This window comes from Mustela lutreola, chromosome 8 (genome assembly GCF_030435805.1).
Source record: "Mustela lutreola isolate mMusLut2 chromosome 8, mMusLut2.pri, whole genome shotgun sequence".
NCBI lineage: Eukaryota > Metazoa > Chordata > Mammalia > Carnivora > Mustelidae > Mustela > Mustela lutreola.
Window position 1 is genome coordinate 136,278,784 of NC_081297.1, and position 19,568 is coordinate 136,298,351.

At 37.3% G+C, this 19,568-nt stretch overlaps 1 protein-coding gene across 8 annotated transcripts in view; it reads left to right on the top strand.

Moving 5' to 3' along the window:
• The window catches only part of RIC8B (RIC8 guanine nucleotide exchange factor B), a 98,593-nt gene that overhangs the window by 21,587 nt on the left and 57,438 nt on the right, over positions 1 to 19,568 (top strand). For all 8 annotated transcript variants that reach the window (XR_009356936.1, XR_009356938.1, XR_009356937.1 and 5 more), the window contains exon 3: positions 14,995 to 15,603. Coding sequence is in view for 5 of the 8 variants with exons in the window: in XM_059186760.1 (XP_059042743.1) it covers positions 14,995 to 15,603 (609 nt within the window). In the remaining 3 variants the exon portion in view is untranslated. The remainder of the gene's footprint in view (positions 1 to 14,994; positions 15,604 to 19,568) is intronic.

The following is a 19,568-nucleotide window of genomic DNA, read 5'->3' on the forward strand; positions in this document are numbered from 1 at the left end:
TGTATAGTTTATTCCTTCAGTCTTTTAATACACAGCTTAAATTGCTATACATTGAAACACATTTACATTCCTTATTTATTCATTTTACACATGTTCAGTCTTCCCAATATATAAACAACTTAAGTTATGCGTTTTTTAGCTCCCCAACCCAAAATAGACTTCTTGTCACTTAGAATTTATTTCTCTTGAATAATTTGCTTGCACTTGAATTTTAAGTTGGGAACATTTTGAGTTGTGTGCCTATATGGGGGCTGAGTACACAAGTGCTCAGTTATGGACACTATAGATTCCAAGTGAACACCACAGAATCTATAAAATTAATACATAATTGCAATTTTATGTTTATAACATCAACATTTTCCTTTTTCAAGTGGCTTTGCCATTAAGACAAATACAGATAACAATTTCCTAGCCATATTGTGCGTGTGTAGAGTATGCCTGTTAATGTTTCTTGAACTGTTTGTTCATCTGGCCATCTTTATGACGTAAGATGTATTAGCCTCTACTCTACCTCAAGCAAAAGATTTTTAAATATATAATCTCATTTAATATTTAAAAGCCCTAGATGTTATTCCTATTTTTAGAGATGAAGAAATGAGGCAAAAGTGATTTCAAGAAATTTGCCTAAGATCACATAGCCACAAGGGCAAAGCTAGTGCTTCAAGCCAGGTGCTTTCTTCACTTCAATTGTGCTGTTTCCCAATAAGTGACATATAAGGTGAATTACATCTTACTGTATGTTCTCTTAGATGCTATCTATATTAACTAATGACTAACTGTGATACAGATACATTTCTGTCTTATAAATGAGGAAATTTAACTTTAGGTAGATTAAGAAAATTGCTCCAGATCCAGGTTCAGAAAATAGTAGCACTAGGAAATAGAAAAACAATACTCTGTTCTCTGCTTAGTTTCTGCTACGTCATTAGTGTCTTCGTGTACCTTAAAGGATCTCTAAAATCTCATAACTGTCACATAGGGACACCTTAACTTCTCTGTTGTCCCTCTTCTCAGCTATCTTAGTCTGCTCTGGTTGCCATTAGCAGAATACCATAAGACTGGGTGGCTTGGATAAACAACAGAATTTTATTTCTCACAGTTTTGGAAGCTATAGGAAGTCCAAGATCAGGATGCCAGCAGTAGGTTTCATTCTGAGGCCTTTTCTCTTGGCTTGTAGATGGCTGCCATCTCACTGTGTGCTCACATAACCTTTTTGGGCAGAGAGGGGGTCGGAGGAGACTGTGAGTGAGCTAGCTCTCTAGTGTTTCTTCTTATAAAGACACTAATTCCATTGGACGAGGGTCCCTAACCCTAATTACTTTCCTGAAAGCCCCATCTCTAAATACCAACACATTGGGGGTTAGGGCTTCAACAGACAGATTAAATGGGGACACGGACATTCAGTCCATAACATCAGCTTACCATCAGAATGCCCCTATCTTCTATACATACCTATACATACCTGGGCCATTCTATACATACCTATGCATACTATACATACCTGGGCCATTACAGCTGAGAACCAGGGGTTCGGAGATAGAGTAATTAGTACAGAGTGAATAGTTCAATGTCATGGGGTAGATGGTACTGGACACGAAGCAAGGAAATCCCAAAGAGACTATACAGGAAAAGACTTTGAGAAACTGAAAAAGGCAAAAAGGCAAAGCAGCTGTAGAGATCCATGGGACCAAGATCTCTATTAGCCACTAAGCTATGAGGTATACATTGTAGCAATGCCCATCTTCCAGCCCTGTTAGTCATTGCATAATCAAACTACAGCTTGTGTTAAGAATTTGCTGAAGATTAAATGAGATAATGACCCTTATTTGGTAAATTATAATAAGCAACAAACGATGATACTTTGTATTTGCCAGTATATTAAAGCACTAAAATATGTTTTACGTAGGTAGTAGAGAAAAGGACTTTCTGAAAAATTAAAAGACTCTTAAGTACTAAGAGAAGCAGAGTTGGCTGGTACTATATTTGAAGAGAAATAAAAAGTTTGACATCCCCATTTCTGCCGTCAGTCAAGGAAGGATGGGTAGCTGAGTGATGTTGTGTTTCCATTTACACCTAAGCAGTCTTTCCTATCCCTTAATGAACCCTTGATGGTGCAACATGTCTTTCTCAGGATTGCTAATTAGCAAAAAAACTTGAGCCAAACTTATGTAATTGTTGTTCCTCTGCACTCTTTTCAGTCTTTGGCAGAATTACCATGGTATAGAACATAACCGGAAGGACTGTCTTACTGAAAAGTATGCATGTGCATAAGGGAAAGTAGAGGTGAAATTTAGGCAGTGAGATAAAACCTTGCTCACGAGGACAGTATCCATTACATAAAAAGTGAGAATTACCATCACCCCCCGTACTACAAGCAGGAAAAGAAACACACAAGAGTGCACAGATAAAATAGTAAGCTAAATATCAAATGGACCCAGCTGCATGAATATTCATTTAGAAAATTTCATCTTTAGCTTTTAATAAAGAAATGCCAAATTTGACCTTCAGAATCCCTTCTCTAACCTTTATTAGAAGCACAGTTAGAAATTCTGGCAGTGAGTCGGTGATTGTTTAATATTTTTGTAAAATAGAAATTTTTAATAGGTCTGTCTTGTAGAACTGACCACACTGTTCCAACTGTTAATTATAGTAATCTTATTTTAGAATTTAATACCCCCCCGTCTGTCTTGCATGCGCACACATACACTCACACACTCACGTGTGCTGTACACAGAGGGCAAAAGTTTAGAACTATCAGATTTAGGTGGCTGACCTTCAACTCCAGTTAAGAACTAAAATTAGATCCCTGTGGAATATATATCCAGTGACATCCATCAGAGGAGAGAGTAGGCACAACCTTGAGAGGCCAGGGAGGTGTCAACCAATGGACCCTGCCTTAGCTACAATATTCCTTTCATCTCTTATTTTCTAATCTTAAAAATTCCTGTGACTTTTTGTATTGTGAGTTTTAATGTATTTATTTTCATGTAGAAATTCTTCCCCACCCTGCCCCGACTAAATCTTTTAGTAAACCAGTGGTTAAAGAGGATGTACTAAGATTGTCCTGTGACTTTAAGTATTCTTGGCACTGTGCCACATCTCCCAGATGAATATGCATAGTCTATTTTAAGAGCAGTGTCCTATCCCATCACTATAGGAGCATTGGTTGAAGCGAGAGCATAAATCAAGCATGTGGTTAATGTTGTGGACATAATGGACAAAAAGTGGGTGGGCGGGAGTCCATTCTTACTAAAGAGAAAGTAGTAGACTCTAAGAATAGGTATTCACTACCATGAAAATAGAAGAGCAGAAACATTAATAATAAAAAAGTGATAATAAATAGAACCATGTTTAAGGACTGAGGTTTGTTTATTGAAGGAGGAAAAAAATCAGTCCTCAATAATTCCTTTCACAGGCCTAGCTTAACACAGAATTGCTTTGAATGTTAGAACACCCACTTTTGCTTTATTTTCTTATACATCATCTGATACCAGTTGAATAAATAAAAAGGAGGACTGAGAGGTAAGAATCTGAGTCCCTCTTCCCATTGTAGCTTTCTGTGCTACATTAAGCAAACAATGTAGCCTCCATTGGAGGTTTCCTATCTGTAAAATAAAAGAAATATTCCCTAATCCTGAGTACCTTATTAGGTATTATTTTTAAAAAGAATTCTGTGGCCAAACAAAGGAAGTATCAGTTTTTAAAAATTAAAAAGGTTTCTTTTCCATAGTACATCTGAGAATCTTTAATACTTTATTAAGCTTTATAAGTTTCTCCGACTTACTCTCCCCAGTATCCACTTTTTTATAGAACCTTTTGCACTGCTAATGTTTGCTAATATTAAATAGTCCCTATAGCCCCTTCTAACTCTTAATATTCTCATCTGTCAATTACATTCATTTTGTTTGGCTCTTCAGCTGTTTTCTGACCTGTGAGTTATCGTATGGTTACTGCCAAGTTGAACTCTGTGTGTGTACCCTGAACTGGAAAGTTACTATATTTTCCTATTTCTTATAGATAAGACAGATGTTAGTCCATGTTTTTGGCAATGTTCACTTTCTCTGTTCACTGTTGTTTCATTTTGATTGGCCTACTTTTATTCTAAATTAATCTATAAATCTTTCCCTTATTTCCCAAATAAGCTGAGATTTTTTAAAATCTCAGCTTATTTAATCTTTTTGATAAGTAATGATGTTAGAGAGAAAATTACATGTCAAATATACATATAGGCTTATTATTTCAATCAGAGAAATAAGCCTTCAAAATATTGCTGTTGGCTGAGATTATTAATTAGAGGTCTTGTTCCTGGAAGCATACAATTTTAGCTCTTACTGTGTACCATCATCTCGTTTACTAAAACAACATTGTAATATATATTATCCCCATTTTACACATAGTGAAAATGAAGCTCAAAAAAACCAAGTAACTTGCCCAGATTTTACAGGTAAAAACAATGAAGACTGACTCTGGAAGTCTTAAGTCATATTCTTTTTTTTTTTTAAGAAAGTGCTCATATGAGCTGGTAGGGGTTGGGGTGGGTGCAGAGGGAGAGAGAGAGAGAATCTTAAGCAGGCTCCACACCCAGGATGGATCCCATCGTTGGGCTGGATCTCACAGCCGTGAAGTCATAATCTAAGTGGAAATCAAGACTCGGACTCTTAACCAACTGAGCCACCCAGGAACCCCTAAAAGTCATATTATTTTATTACAGCAGGTAGCCTCTCACTAAATTATAGTAATACTATATATGGTATATGCATTTTAGTTATAATGTTAAATAATGTTTATTGAGTATTTATTTTATTCTAGGGCAGCACATGCACACTGTCTTTTTAATTCCCCCAACGACCCTATGAAAGAGGTACTATCATACCTGTTTTACAGATAAGGAAATTTTAAAAGTTGACCAATTTATTCTAAATCATACAAATAAATAAGTGGCGCCTAGGAATTAAGCCTAGAGATTTAATGACCTATCTGGACCTAATACCCTGTATTTAACACATAGTGCTTTGAAGATGTAGCACTTACTATGTATGTGTGTATATATATATATATATATATATATATATATATATATATATATATGGGTATATATTCAGCATATTTGATAGCATCTTTATACCTGTGGAACAAAAAGAAATAGTATCGGACAAATCCTGCCCCTCCCCCAAAAGTGATGAAAGAGATAAGAAATCTCCATACATATAATTCAAGGTCAGAAGTGTGTTAAGTGCTATAAATCTGGTAGATGTAGAAGAGGTTACTTCTACATATTACAAAGATGACATTTGCCTTGAAGATACAAGCCAAAGTATTGGGAGGGTGAGGGTTTAAGAAGACATTCTAAGTGCCCGAAATAACATGAGAAAAGGCACTTATGTTCACATAGGTAGTAGAGAGTAGGTTTCTTAGCCCAGGTCAAGGATATTGTGACAATAAGTAGTTGAGTATGAGTTTTGGAAAGGTGGACCTATGGGGGACTTGTGATCTGACCCCCTCCTAGTTAATGAGTTTAGGTGTATTTTATTTGAGGTGACCACTGTGGAACAATTATGGAGAAATGTCTACCAAGCATTATCATTTTCTTTTTGCTGCCAACTTTAGGAAATGGTTCCCCTATCTCCTGAATGACTGATACCTCCATCAACCAAGTGGTCCAGATTAGAAATCTGGCTCATTGTCTCTTTTCCACCCTTGACATCCAGTCATTCTGCCAGTCAGTCAGTTCTACTTCCTTAAATCTCTTTTATTTCATTTTTTTTTAAGTAAGCTCTACGCCTAATGTCTGGCTTGAACTCAGGACCCAAAGATCAAGAGTCACGTGCTGTACCAACTGAGCCAGTCAGACACCCCTTAAAAATCTCTCAGCTTTCTATTTCTCTGCCCTAGTTCACACTACCCTCATTTTTCACCTTATTAACCATTTTTGGCTCTATTCCCTTTCTTGTGCATTCTCCATATTACTATCAGAATGATGATTCCAAAGCACTCATCTAATGTCTTCCCCCTGCTTAATACCCTGCAATAAGTTCCCCATTTCCCTCTGGATTAATTCCAACTCTTCATTCTCTTCAGTATCCAGACATGGACTAATATATCTTCTCTTTAAAAAAAAAAAAAAAAAAGGAAGGAAGGAAGGAAAAAAAGAAAAAAAGACTCTTTTGATCTTATAGTCTCTCTTATTACCATCCTATTTATCTGTTTCCTTATAGTCACATGTATTGAAAGATCCGTACTTCTCTCTGCATTTTCTCATCTCCGAAATACTGTGCAAAAACTGCTTTTATCAAGGTCACAGGTGATCTAGCATTGCCAGATCCTCAAACTACTTGCCACACTCCTAAATTTCCCTTGCTTCTAGCTGCAACTCTTAATCTCTTTTATCAAGTTCTCCTCCTCCCAGCCCGTAAGTATGGGCATTTTTCAGGACTCTTACCTTAGTCCCTCTATTTTCTATATATTTTACTCCAGGCCATCTGTTCCTATAGCTCCAAACAACCTTTACTCATAGAGAAGACATAGCCCTGATGGCTGCTTAAGGTTTTAGCCACATATGTTCAACTTTCTACTTGACATCTCTGCAAGCATTGCAAACTTACTGTATCTATACATAATTTTCTCCAAAATCCATTCTTCCTGCAGTCACTCCTTTCTTAGTAAATGGCACTCTACCACTCAAGCCAGAAACTTTGCTCTCCCCCACAAATGGCAAGTTCTGCCTCAAAAATATACATCAAATCCGTCCACCTCTCTCTCTCGCTCTCTACTGTTTCCATTCTAGTTGAAGCTGCATTTGTTCCCCTCCATTTTCCACACCAGGGTGATTTTTTAAAAAATCTTTAATTGGGTTGTATTTCTCCTTTGCTTAAACTCCTCTAGTGACTTCATAGCATTAAAAGTCTAATCTAATCTCTGTATCGAAGCCTATAAAACTCCACGTGATCTGGGGCCGTTTTGCTTTCCAGTTACATCTCCGAGCACTCGGCCACTAACATCATCCATTCTGGCTTTCATGACCTTAAACACACCAGGCTCTGCCTGCAGTACTCTTTGCACTTTTAGCACCATCTCACCATTAGGTGGCTTAAATATCACTCTTAAGTTGATCCTTTCCCCTATTATTTTCAATCATACCATCCTGTTATTTCTCTTTTAACAATAAAATTTTTTGTTTATTTATCTTCCCCATTATACTGCCATCCCCATAACACATAAAAGAATTGTTTGTTTTGTTCACCAGTATACAGCTATCGCATGACACAGTAATACAGTAGGCATTCAAGTATTTGTTAAATGATTGAATGGAAATCAAACATGTACATTTCAGCTCTCACCTTAGATGCCACTTCCTTAGGAAGTCTTTCCCTGAACTGGTGTACTTCCTCCCATAGAATTTAGATTTGTACCATCATAGTTTTTTACACTTAAATCAGTGATTCTCAGTAGGGGGTGATTTTGTTCCCTGGGAGACATTTGGCAGTTTCTGGAAACATTTTTGATTGCTGTGACTGAGCAGAGGTAGTGAGAGGGTGCTACTGGCATCCAGTGGGTAGGGGCCAAGGATGCTATTAAATATTTTGAAGATACATATCCTCAGAGAATTACCCAGTCCAAAGTGTCAGTAGTGCTGAGGCTGAGGAATTCTAGCAAAGACCTATCAGACCTATTGTCACAATAATCCATGGCTTATATTTCTTTGTAATTCTCGCATGTTCAATTTTAAGTTCCTTAGAGGTTTGCCATTGTCTACCCAGTACGAAGGACATTGCCTTGGATTTATTAAATAGACACTTGGGTCTTTTTGGTGAATTAATAAATAGATAAACAAATGAAGATACAAACTAGCCATGGCACAACTGGGTCATTGAGGTGAAATTTAACTTCTGTCACTTACGGAATGATGGAACAAGGGGTTCTATATGGGTTATTGATGAAACGTCCTATTTCAGAGGGTGTTTTAAGTTTAAGTTGTTGCAACAAAGGGGCCCCAAGACAGATGTGATTTAGGGAATGTTGGTTTTATTACCTTTTCAAGTAATAGTTCTAAGGTGATTGATTAGTTCTAGTTAGATGGGTGAGTGACTCTGCTGCATAAATTTATTCAGTTGCCCTATTTCCTTCTAAGCTGTGAAGTTATGTTTCACCATCTGAGCATTGTCGTTCTTGAAGTGGGCTGCCACTTCCAGGTTACAGAATGGGACAAGAAAATGGAGAAGGTATGCCTACTGTCATAGGGACCCAAACCCGAAAATGTCATGTCACATGCCCACATACATTCCATAGGCAAGAGCTCAAGCATGTGGCCTTGAAGAGCACTGAGGAATGTGGTATAGCCAGGCAGTCATGGGCTTTGCCACAGTTCTTTTACTGGGCATTCCTTCTTAGGAAAGAATGGATTTTGGTGGACAGCTGTCAGTTTTCAACACAATGCCCAGCAATTAAACTAAATCTTAGATAAGCATATTTGAGATATATTGTTCCCTTATTATTCTGGGATCAGAGTTTGTTTTACTACTTTGGTTATACAGTTGAAGAAAACTTATATAATATAAAATGCATTCTCTCATCAAAAACTAATGATGTGGGGCGCCTGGGTGGCTCGGTTAAGCCTCTGCCTTCAGCTCAGATCATGATCTCAGGGTCCTGGGATCGAGCCCCGCATTGGGCTCTCTGCTCAGCGAAGCCTGCTTCCTCCTCTCTCTCTCTGCCTGCCTCTCTGCCTACCTGTGATCTCTGTCTCTCTAATAAAAATAAATAAAAAAAAAAAGCTAATGATGTACTGTATGGTGACTAACATAACATAATAAAAAATTAAAAATAAAAAAATTTAAAAATAAATGCATTCTCTGAACAGTGCTTCTTAAATTATTTGTGTTGAAGGGCCAAGAGTTTTTTGTTTGTTTTGCAGTTTTTCCCGAACTTGTGGTAGACTAGTGCTTTCACAAAATACAATGAAAGTGAAACATTAAAAGAAACAATCATATCCTTCAACAGTCACAGCAAAGTTGGATTACCATAAATATTTCTAAATGCAAATTCAGTTTTTTATACCTATTTCAATTTGTGTAACTATCTCAGTAGTCTGGGAACAAATAGTTGTGAACTGGCACCAATCTGTAGACACTTTAGAGTAGCATCTACCTTTTGGGTTGCCAGAGTATAGTAAATTATGATGCCTATATTTTGAGCAAAGACTTTTTTATGTATAGAACTTGACATTGAGTTTTTTTAAGTATTTTTAGAAATCACCTTTTAAAACTGTAAATCACAAAAGATCATTTGAATGTTCATACATGCTTTATAGCATGTTCTACTTGTCTCATAGCTAAAGCCAAAGCTGATCTTAGTTTTACAGATTCACAGTGAAAAGCTTCTCACTTTAGAGCTGGAAGAAGGTTGCTTTAGCGAGTCTTCCAGTTTTAGTATGTTACACTGCCTTAAACAGTTAATGTGTCGTATAGATGAATAAAGAGGCCTAATAGGGTGTCATGCTCAAGATACAGTTAATAAATGGTCACTAATGGTACAATCATTGACTTGGAGTGGAAATCACACTGGAGTCAGATGATCTAGATAAAGGCCTGGTCTACTTCTTAGTTAAGTGTCCTTAGGCAATAATTTGGTAAGTATTTAGTGAGCATTTCTTAGATTGAAGGATATATATGAGAAGTTCTTTTGTAAACTTTACACCACATTAAGCAAACAATATCACCATAATTATTAAAATTATGAAACCACCCCTTCCGATGCTAATAAGTCCACTCTTCTTACTGGATCCTGCTGTATATCATTCTAGAGGTTTACTAAGAACAGAAGTCATTTAATAATGCATCGATTTAAACATTTTTTTAAGATTTTATTTGAGAGAGAGAGCTCAGAGGGAGAGGGAGAAGCAGATTCCCCAATGAGCAGGGAATCTGACATGGGGTTTGGTCCCAGGACCCTGGGATCATGACCTTAACTAAAGGTAGATGCTTAATGGACTGAGCCACCCAGGCGCCCTAAAATTATTTTTGTAAGTATTCTGGCAATGTGGAAAAATGCTGGTAATTAAATTAAAAATTAAAAAGAACAGGATGATGTACACAAGATGATTGTAGCTGTGTCAAAACAATATGCATGGGTTACTGCTAATCAGTAGATTGACTAAGAATAAATCCTTCTGTCTACTGCACATAAAATATACTAGCTAGTGTAATTACGAATGTTTTTCTACTAGAGAGCTTTTAGTAACAGGAAGGATGTGTTGAGCACCAAATGACTGCAGCAAATTGTGGTTTGGATATTCCTTGGAGAGGAAGAATGTTGGGGGCTGAAGTGGTTAGAAAAAAATTTATATCAAAAGTGAATTAGCTTTGGAGAATGGTTAAAAGTTGAATAGCTAAAGAGGAATGGATGCAGGGAGATGGGAGGCAATAAGAAAGAAAAAAAGAGCTCCTTGTGAGATAATTTGGAAGGGAATATAGCTAGAGAGGAGGGTTTAAGGGGGCATAGTATGAAAGAGAAATCTGAAAAAGCAGGTTGGAAAATCTTAAATGCTAAACTGTGAACTTTGAGATTCACTGAGATATACTAAGTTGTAAAACCTGTACTGAACACTCGCCACATGCCAGGCACTATTCTAAGTGCTAGACATGTGGATGTCATGTAACTCTTCCAGTAAATGAGGCCCAGGGAGGCCAAGTTTGCCACAGTCTCACCATTAAAAGATGGTAGAAGAGCCAAGGTTTGAATACAAGAAATTTAAATCCAGAAATTATGCCCTTAATCACAAACTGCTCTGGTTCTAGAGTCCATGGTAAATTAAACAAATTTCAAGCCCAGGACCGCTTACCTTAAACAAGTAATATACTTTACCCCTGGAGTAGTTTTTAATATTTAAGATAAGAAAAGTGATGTGACCAGATAGTGACACCCCATTCCTATCCCTTCCACCCTTATACATCTTCAGGACAGTCAAGGAGAAATTAAGGTATTCGTGCTAATGGCTTTCAACTCTGCCTACTTTTCTGTATTTACCTGGTTCCTTGCTCTCAATTACCCCTACCCTCTCATATCCAAGTTACAGCAGTCCATTATTAACCATAGTTCAGTGGTTCTCAGAGTGTGGCTCCTGAATCATCAGCAGAATTTAGGAACTTGTTAAATGTCCCAATTCCAGAGCCTCACTCAAGACCTACTGAATCAGAAATTCTGGGGGTGAAGTGCAAAAAGTGTGTCTTAACAAATCCTTTAGCGGATTATGATGCATGATGAAGTTTGAGAACCACTGCTGTAGTAGACTCCCAGGTTTCAGTTCAGGAGCAAACTAACCTTTTCTGGCAGTACTAGTATTAACATTGGGGAACCATTTGGGATCTTACTCTTGAATTTATGCTGTTGGATTTGCAGTCTGACTTTATAAAAGTAGTCATGGCTTGCTAAGTTAGTGAGCATTTTAAAAGGGCTTTTCCTCAGACTCTTTGATTCTTAGTAGTTATACTTTGTAAGCATACCTAGACTTTGCCTTATGACTTTAGTTCATTACAGAGAAACAGACCTCTAAGTGGAAGTTATTAACCAGAAAACATTTCCATTAATTTTAATGGAAAAAATTGGGTTCCCTGATAACCTAAGGTACCAAAATAATTTTCAGAGTAAAGGTTGATTAGCAGGTCATGATCCCAGAGTTCTCGTATTGAGTCCCACATCAGGGAGCCTGCTTCTCCCTTTCCTCCCAGTCATGCTCTCTGTCGCTGTTTCTGTCTCCCTCTCTCAAATAAAATATTTAAGATACACACACACACGCGCGCGCGTGTCAGTTGAACGAGTCTGTATAAATATTTTGAAAGTAAATAAAAACGGTCTGTACCTAACATATAATGTAATGACAGTCTGTTGTACTTGCAGAAAGAGGAAGAGAAGACTTGATAGTGATGCCTGATGGAGGAGGGATATGAAGGAATCATTCTTTAGAAGATGCTGGAGAGTCAGGGGTTAGGTTTTAAGGATGGGAATTTGTGGTTATCTTGCACTTAAAAATAGATCTAGGGGCTCCTGGGTGGCTCAGTGGGTTAAGCCTCTGCGTTTGGCTCAGGTCATGATCTCAGGGTCCTGGGATCGAGCCCCGCATTGGGCTCTCTGCTCAGCAGGGAGCCTGCTTCCCCCCTCCCCCTCTGCCTGCTTCTCTGCCTACTTGTGATCTCTGTCAAATAAATAAATAAATAAATCTTTAAAAAAAAAAAAAAAAAGTTCTAGCACACCTGAGCCAGCTACAGGGATATAGATGAAACATAGCCTCTATTAAGGAGCCTGGAAAAGGAGTGAGATGCTCCAACAATTTACTCTACACAAAAGCAAAAACTTAGTTTTAGTTGGAAGCACAAACAGCCAAAGAGGGAGCGACAGGGGAAGCATGTAGACGCCTCAGTCTTCAAACTAAACCTGAGAAAAAGAGTGGGTTCCTGACGGGTGGACATGGTAGCAGGGCCTGCCGTGGAAGAAGGAGCAGGGGAGAGGCTAGGACGTGTAGCCAGAGGCCTGGGAATCCGTTTGAAGCACGTGAAAAAGAAGGGGAGCCGTGCGGGACAGAGAGAGCAGTGGAAAAGGGAGCTGTGGGCTCATTTCAGCTGCATTCTGTGGGCACCAGGGAGCTGTGGAAAGTGTTTCAAAAGAGAGGAAAGTATGTTTTAGGAAGAGTAAAATCAGTTGAAAAAAAAAAAATAGTTACAGCACAGAAAAATACCGTTAGAACAAAAATAAAGGTGAAATACAAGAGTACCTTTGAAGCAGGTAGAGTATACACTCATGCAGTGGGAAAAGTGTGAAGGATGCTCCTTCTCCAGTTTTCTTGCCTGGTGTATGTATGTATGCAAAACAAAGTTTTTCTGGTTCATCCAAATGTATGTGATTTATTAATTTGCTCTTTAAATGTTCTCTGACTAAAAAATGATTATGTTGAGTATAGCAGTAAGTGTGTCTATTAAGCATCACTTTTGTTGTATTTTAGGTATGTCTTGAATTTTTTTGGCAGGTTGTAATAAAAGAGAGAGAAAAGAATCATTATCCAAAAAGTGGTTTAATTTTCAAAATATCTTGAAATTATAGCAAAAACCTCCCTAGTGATCATTATGTGAGGCAGATCTGTGAAAAGAACAACTATGTGTATTTAAGAACAACTATGATTGAAAATTGTGCTTTAAAACTAGAACTCTTGTCTTTGGTTGTCCATTGAACTTCAGGAAGCCTATAGATGAGGAAATTTTTAACTATAAATTTCGTAGGCTTTCTAATCTCTATCATGTAGCCTTCTTATGTCTGAGAATTTCAATCCATTTGATTTATAGCTTTGTCTGTTCCTATTTGTATTCATGCTTTGCCTTTTCTTTCTTGAGTCTGAAAGTGGAACAAGAAAGGACCCATATCGTCTGTAAATTTGGGGGGTATTTTATTGTTGCTCTTCTCTTTGGTTTAAAAAGGAAGGAGGTAACGGTGTCTTTTTAACTCAATATGTAGAACTCCAAATTCACATATATAATATTTTATAATACCTTATTTATTACATGTTTCTTAACTTAAGCAGCAGTGTAGATGATTTCTCTCCTGAGTAAAGTTATATGGGAACAAGTGTTATCTGACTCCACCTCCAGAAATACACTGCATAGGAAGTAGTATATAGAATGTGGTTTTGTTTTTGTTTTTTGTCTTGGATCTGAAAGATCAGACATTGGAGAAGAATTTCCCTGTTTTTTATATTTCTGTAATGGGGACATTATACTTACCCCCCCAAACTTGTGTTCATTTTTTTTTAATGCCTTAACGATAATAATAAGACATTGAATGAAAGTCCCTTCTAGTTATCAGAGATGGCCGGGTTAGAGTTGACAATATTATAAATTTTTCTCGGCTTGTCAAGTTAATTTCCTTCCCACCTCCAGAACATAGTATAGCCAGCCCTTAAACAATGTAGAGGTTAGGGTGCTAGTCCCCAGCACAGTCAAAGAATCTGCATGCAATTTTTGACTCTCCAGAAACTTTAACTACTGATAACCTAATGTTGACAAGAAACCTTACCAATAACTTAGTTAACACATATTTTATTTGTTATATATTATTGTATCCTTTTTTTACAATAAAGTAAGGTAGAGAAAAGTGTTATTAAAAACATCATAAGGAAGACAAAATACATTTATAGTACTATACTGTATTTATAAAAAACAAACAAACAAACATGTGTAAGTGAACCCATGCAGTTCAAACCCCTGTTTAATGGTCAACTATACATTTAAAGTTGCCACTTCACGGCTGTACAACTAGGAAGTACTGAGAAGGTACACACAGCCTGGGATTCTTATCATCATGCTTGACCCAAAGATAGCCTCTTTATAAGAATTAAAGTCTGATAATAGGTAAATACAAACTTTGTAAAATCTGATGTTAGTCCTGGTTGTTGCTATTGTTTTTATAAGATGTAACAGGTACAAAAATGGTCAGCAAGAGAGTAGTTTATACCTGCTTGCTTCACATGTACGGTGTGAGCTTGAGAGACCCAGACCTGCAGTTTATGGACAAGAAAGCTGGCTGTTGAATTTTGAAAGAATGATCAGTGGTTCTTAAATTTAGGAATAATAGGAATAATTAAATTTCAAAAAATGCAAGATGGATATGTACACTTTGAGCCATTAGCTATGATTCAGACGAATTGCCTTTATCCTGATAGTCTGTGTATTCTGATATTAAAAATCTGTTGAGAACAAAGCTACGTAAGACCCGACTGATTCACTCTGGCCCAGTACAGCCTCTCTGGCCTTTAATTTCCATATCTGTAAGTGGAAGAAGTGCAGCAAATATAAGGTCTCTTTCAGTTCTAATATTGTGTGTCTTAAAAAAAAAAAATGAAAAATCTTTTCTAGCCAGAATCTGATTGCTGTTACATACATTGGTAGAGAAGTATTCTGTTTTAAATCATTTAAGCCAAGTAATGATTTTTGAATACTCGTTCTTGTTTTTCAGAAACTCTGTGAAGGCATATTTAAAGTCCTTGTAAAGGATATCCCAACAACATGTCAAGTGTCCTGCCTGGAAGTTCTCCGCATTCTCTCCAGAGACAAAAAGGTTTTAGTTCCTGTGACAACCAAGGAAAATATGCAGATACTGCTGCGATTAGCCAAGCTAAATGAGTCGGATGATTCTTTGGAGAAGGTGTCAGAGTTCCCAGTTATTGTGGAGTCATTAAAATGTCTGTGTAACATAGTGTTCAACAGTCAGATGGCACAGCAGCTCAGCCTGGAACTTAACCTTGCTGCAAAGCTCTGTAACCTCCTGAGAAAGTGCAAGGACCGAAAGTTTATCAATGACATTAAGTGCTTTGACTTGCGCTTGCTCTTCCTCCTGTCACTTTTGCACACCGACATCAGGTCACAATTGCGCTATGAGCTCCAGGGACTACCGCTGCTAACCCAGATCTTGGAAAGTGCCTTTAGCATCAAGTGGACCGATGAATATGAATCGGCCGTAGACCATAATGGACCTCCTCTCTCACCTCAGGAGACAGACTGTGCCATTGAGGCCCTCAAAGCTCTCTTCAATGTGACGGTAGACAGTTGGAAGGTGCATAAAGAGGTAAGGTTGAGAAGGATATTCTTATCTACTTATAACTTAATTGGTCTGGGCCATCTCTAGAGCTGCCTACAAGGGCGGAATCCTTACTTCCCATTTGTGTAACACTTACCAGAAAAATAGGATGAAGATGGGCTATTTCATTATTTTTGTTATTTATGGATTTTTAAATGTTTAATTCCAATTAGTTAACTATGTATTATTATTTTGTAAGGTTGGCAAATATAGTTCCTTTTCCCAGTTGTTCTATCACCTGCCTTTTTTTTTTTTTTTTTTGAGTGCCTCTTTCAGTAACAAGGTTTAAATGAGAAGATTTGAAGGGAAATAAAGCAATATGATTCATAAAGTTATAGGCATTTACAATGATGGCCATCTCAAAGAAAAGATAAGCTAAATTAGGCCAGATAAAATTGATCAATCAGAATTCATGTCTGTTCAGAAGAGCAAAAGATCTTTTGGGTATCCCCTATCATCCCTAGAGTGTTACAGTATGAGATAACTATCAGAAATATAGGACTACAACTAGATATCCATACTTTTACACAGTTCTAGAAAATACAGTTACACCACAGTGTGGGAAAGGTTTTTTCTGGACTAAGATCCTTTTCTGTGGCTTAGACCTTACAGCAGCCAAAGGCAGAGTTGATAGTTTATATCTAAGTACCCACAAGAACGATATGCTAAACAAGAAACTTAGTTTAAGGAAGGCAACAATTGTAAGCAAAATGGACATAAACTTTTTTCCTTGTTTCTAGAATCTTTTTTTTTTTTTAAGATTTTATTTATTTGTCAGAGAGAGAGAGGGAGAGACAGCGAGCACAGGCAGACAGAGTGGCAGGAAGAGACAGAGGGAGAAGCAGGCTCCCTGCCAAGCAAGGAGCCCAATGTGGGACTCGATCCCAGGACCCTGGGATCATGACCTGAGCTGAAGGCAGCTGCTTAACCAACTGAGCCACCCAGGCGTCCCTCCTTGTTTCTAGAATCTTAACATTTCACATTTACATTCTTTCTTTAACCTTAAATGATGAATGAAATTGAGCCCCTGCCTTAAAAAAAAAAGAAGAAAAGAAAAGAAAGAAAGCAAAAAAGAAAAGAATAAGGAAAGAGGGCACCTGGGTGGCTCAGTGGGTTAAAGCCTCTGCCTTCGGCTCGGGTCACGATCCCAGGGTTCTGGGATCGAGTCCCATATCAGGCTCCCTGCTCAGCAGAGCCTGCTTCTCCCTCTCCCTCTGCCTGCCGCTCTACCTACTTGTGCTCTCTCTCTCTCAAATAAATAAATAAATGCTTAAAAAAAAAAAAAAAAAAGAAGAAGGAAAGAAACAAATGGAGTATTTTGGTGCCGGAGTAAATTATCTTTTATGACAGCTGACTTGAGGACTTAGGCTAGGATCTTGCTGTGTCCATTTGAAGCAGTGCTCACCATGAATACAGATCTGTTTTTGCCAGCAGCCTACTTTGAGAGGATTATCTCTGTACAGTGCTATAGTGGGAATATGCAGGCATCTGAGTTTTAAAGTGCAAATAGGTCTATATTTTGAAACCAAATATTTGAAGATCAGTCCTAACAGCTGTTTTAGATGACTGTAGTATGGTCAGTTTTTCCTGAGACTTGGCAGGAAAAGATGTGGAAAGCCCACATGCTCCATTTATGCTTTGAAACCAAATATTTGGAAGTATTTAAAATATTATGTCTCTGTGCTTATTTGGTACCTTCTATGGTTATTTTTCTTACACTGTTTGTTTTGGTGTTTTTAAGTTCTCCATTTAGTTGCAAGAGCTCTTCTGAGACTGTTGGTTTGCCATTGTTGGAGCCCCTGTTATTTAAATTGTGCCCAAAATAGTAGCTCACACTGTTCCAATTCCGGACTAAAAGGGTTTATTATAATTCAATGGCCGCACATCAGTATAAGTATGGAGACATGTAATATATATCAGTAAATTGAGATTAGCCTTCATCAGTTAAATAGTGGGTCTGGAAGAAGCCTTGAAGATGTTGAAGCAGCAATTATTCATTCTGGGTAATAGAAGGTTTATTCTCCAAAAGATACGTGAGAAAGGACCTGAAGCAGGCATCTGTGCAGACCTAGGGCTTCTTGTGAGTTGTGGATCAGTAGATAAAGCCATTATAAAAATGTGCCCAGTTATTGTGACTCGGGTTATTACTGAAGTTATCAGAAATATGAACAGTATTGAAACCAGGAACTTGCCAACTCATTTAGGCAAGAGTGTGGGAAAGGTTTGTTGTTGTTGTTGTTGTTGTTGTTTTAACCAATTCAGTTTCCTTGAGTCTCCAGATTCAAATTTTAGCAAACATTTAGTCAGTCAGTCCGTCAATAAATATTTATGGCCATTTACTAAATATTATACCAGCATTGTGTAATATCTTGGCAAATTATAGGCATAGTCTCTGCCTTCAGTTTTATTGGTAGGACAGGTAATAAATAAGTAAACAAATCTATAATTCAAATTGTGTTAAGTGCTAGGAGAGAAAAGTGCAATGACTGCGAATAGTTAGCATAGTCAGGGAAGAGCTGTGAAGGTGTCTCCTGAGATAGGATGACAAAACGATGGAACTGTTTGACAACTGGGGAGGTGAACGTTTCACAGAAACTGAACAGCATGTGAAAAGACCCAGAAATCAGAGCATAGGGAGGGACTCAGAACTTAACATAAGGAAAATCTGTAAAAAGTGTGCAGAGAAACTTGCCAGTAAGAGCCCATTTACTTGGACTTTAATAACACCTTGATTGTTAGCAAATGGCATCTTTCTCCAATGAAACAAGCACCTGAAGATTTGTTCATGCTTGAAGATAGCTATGGAAATAAAAGGACATTGAAAACTCATTATACAGAAGAATCCAACTTTAAAACTTAACTTTAAAAATAACTAATATTATTTTCCTTATAATGAAAATACATGCTTATCATAGATCTAAGGGGAAGAGTATAGAGGCAATAAAAAACTGCAAATCACCTATAAAACTACCACTCGAAGATAATCAGTTTGCATATGATATATACCTTTCTAACCATTCTTCATTGTATAGTATGTAAATATAAACATATGTGTAATTTGTTTTTATAAAAACGCAGTCATTTTGTAATCTTGATCTTTTTTTCCACAGTAAATGTTCTTGAAGAGTGGTGGTTTTCAAAATGTCCCTTGGAGCCATAAAGTTCCTAGGAATAAGATGAGTTCCAGGTTCTCCACCCTCACTTTCAAAAGAGCATCTTTGATTGTTACAGTTGCTATTGTTTTTTCTCTTTATAGTAGGTTGTAACTAGATTTCAAGTGGGGATAAAAAGAGTTCTGCAACCAAAATATAAATTTTTTTTTAAGATTTTATTTTATCTATTTGACAAAGATCACAAGTAGGCAGAGAGGCAGGCAGAGAGAGAGGAGGAAGCAGGCTCCCTGCTGAGAGAGAGCCCTATGCGGGACTCGATCCCAGGACTCTGGGATCATGACCCAAGCCAAAGGCAGAGGCTTTCACCCACTGAGCCACCCAGGTGCCACCCAAAAAAATAATTTAACTGCCAATTTATTCTTTCTGTCAAAGGTTGGCAAATCCTTGTGAAGAACTAATCTTCATAAGTCATTTTATACTTAATATGTAATTTTATACGTGAATATTCCTTCATAAAGATCTCTCAACCTTTAACAAATTCCTTATGTGTAGGCATTTAGATTGTTTGCATTTGTTTGCTGTTTTATATGGTAATGCAGTGAATTTTCTTATTAGAAAATTTTGTAGATAAATTCCTGAAATTATTGTGCCAAAAGATTTTTTAAAACTCTAAGGGTTTTTGATATGTATTGACAAGCTGCCCTTCAGAAGAGTGCTAGTTTATACTAACTTTCCAGACCCTGGGCTTTCACCTTTAAAGATCTTTATCTATTAGACAGCTCAACTGTTACAGAAAATATAGATGTTTGGTTTGAGTTTTAAATGTTTTATAGGTATTTT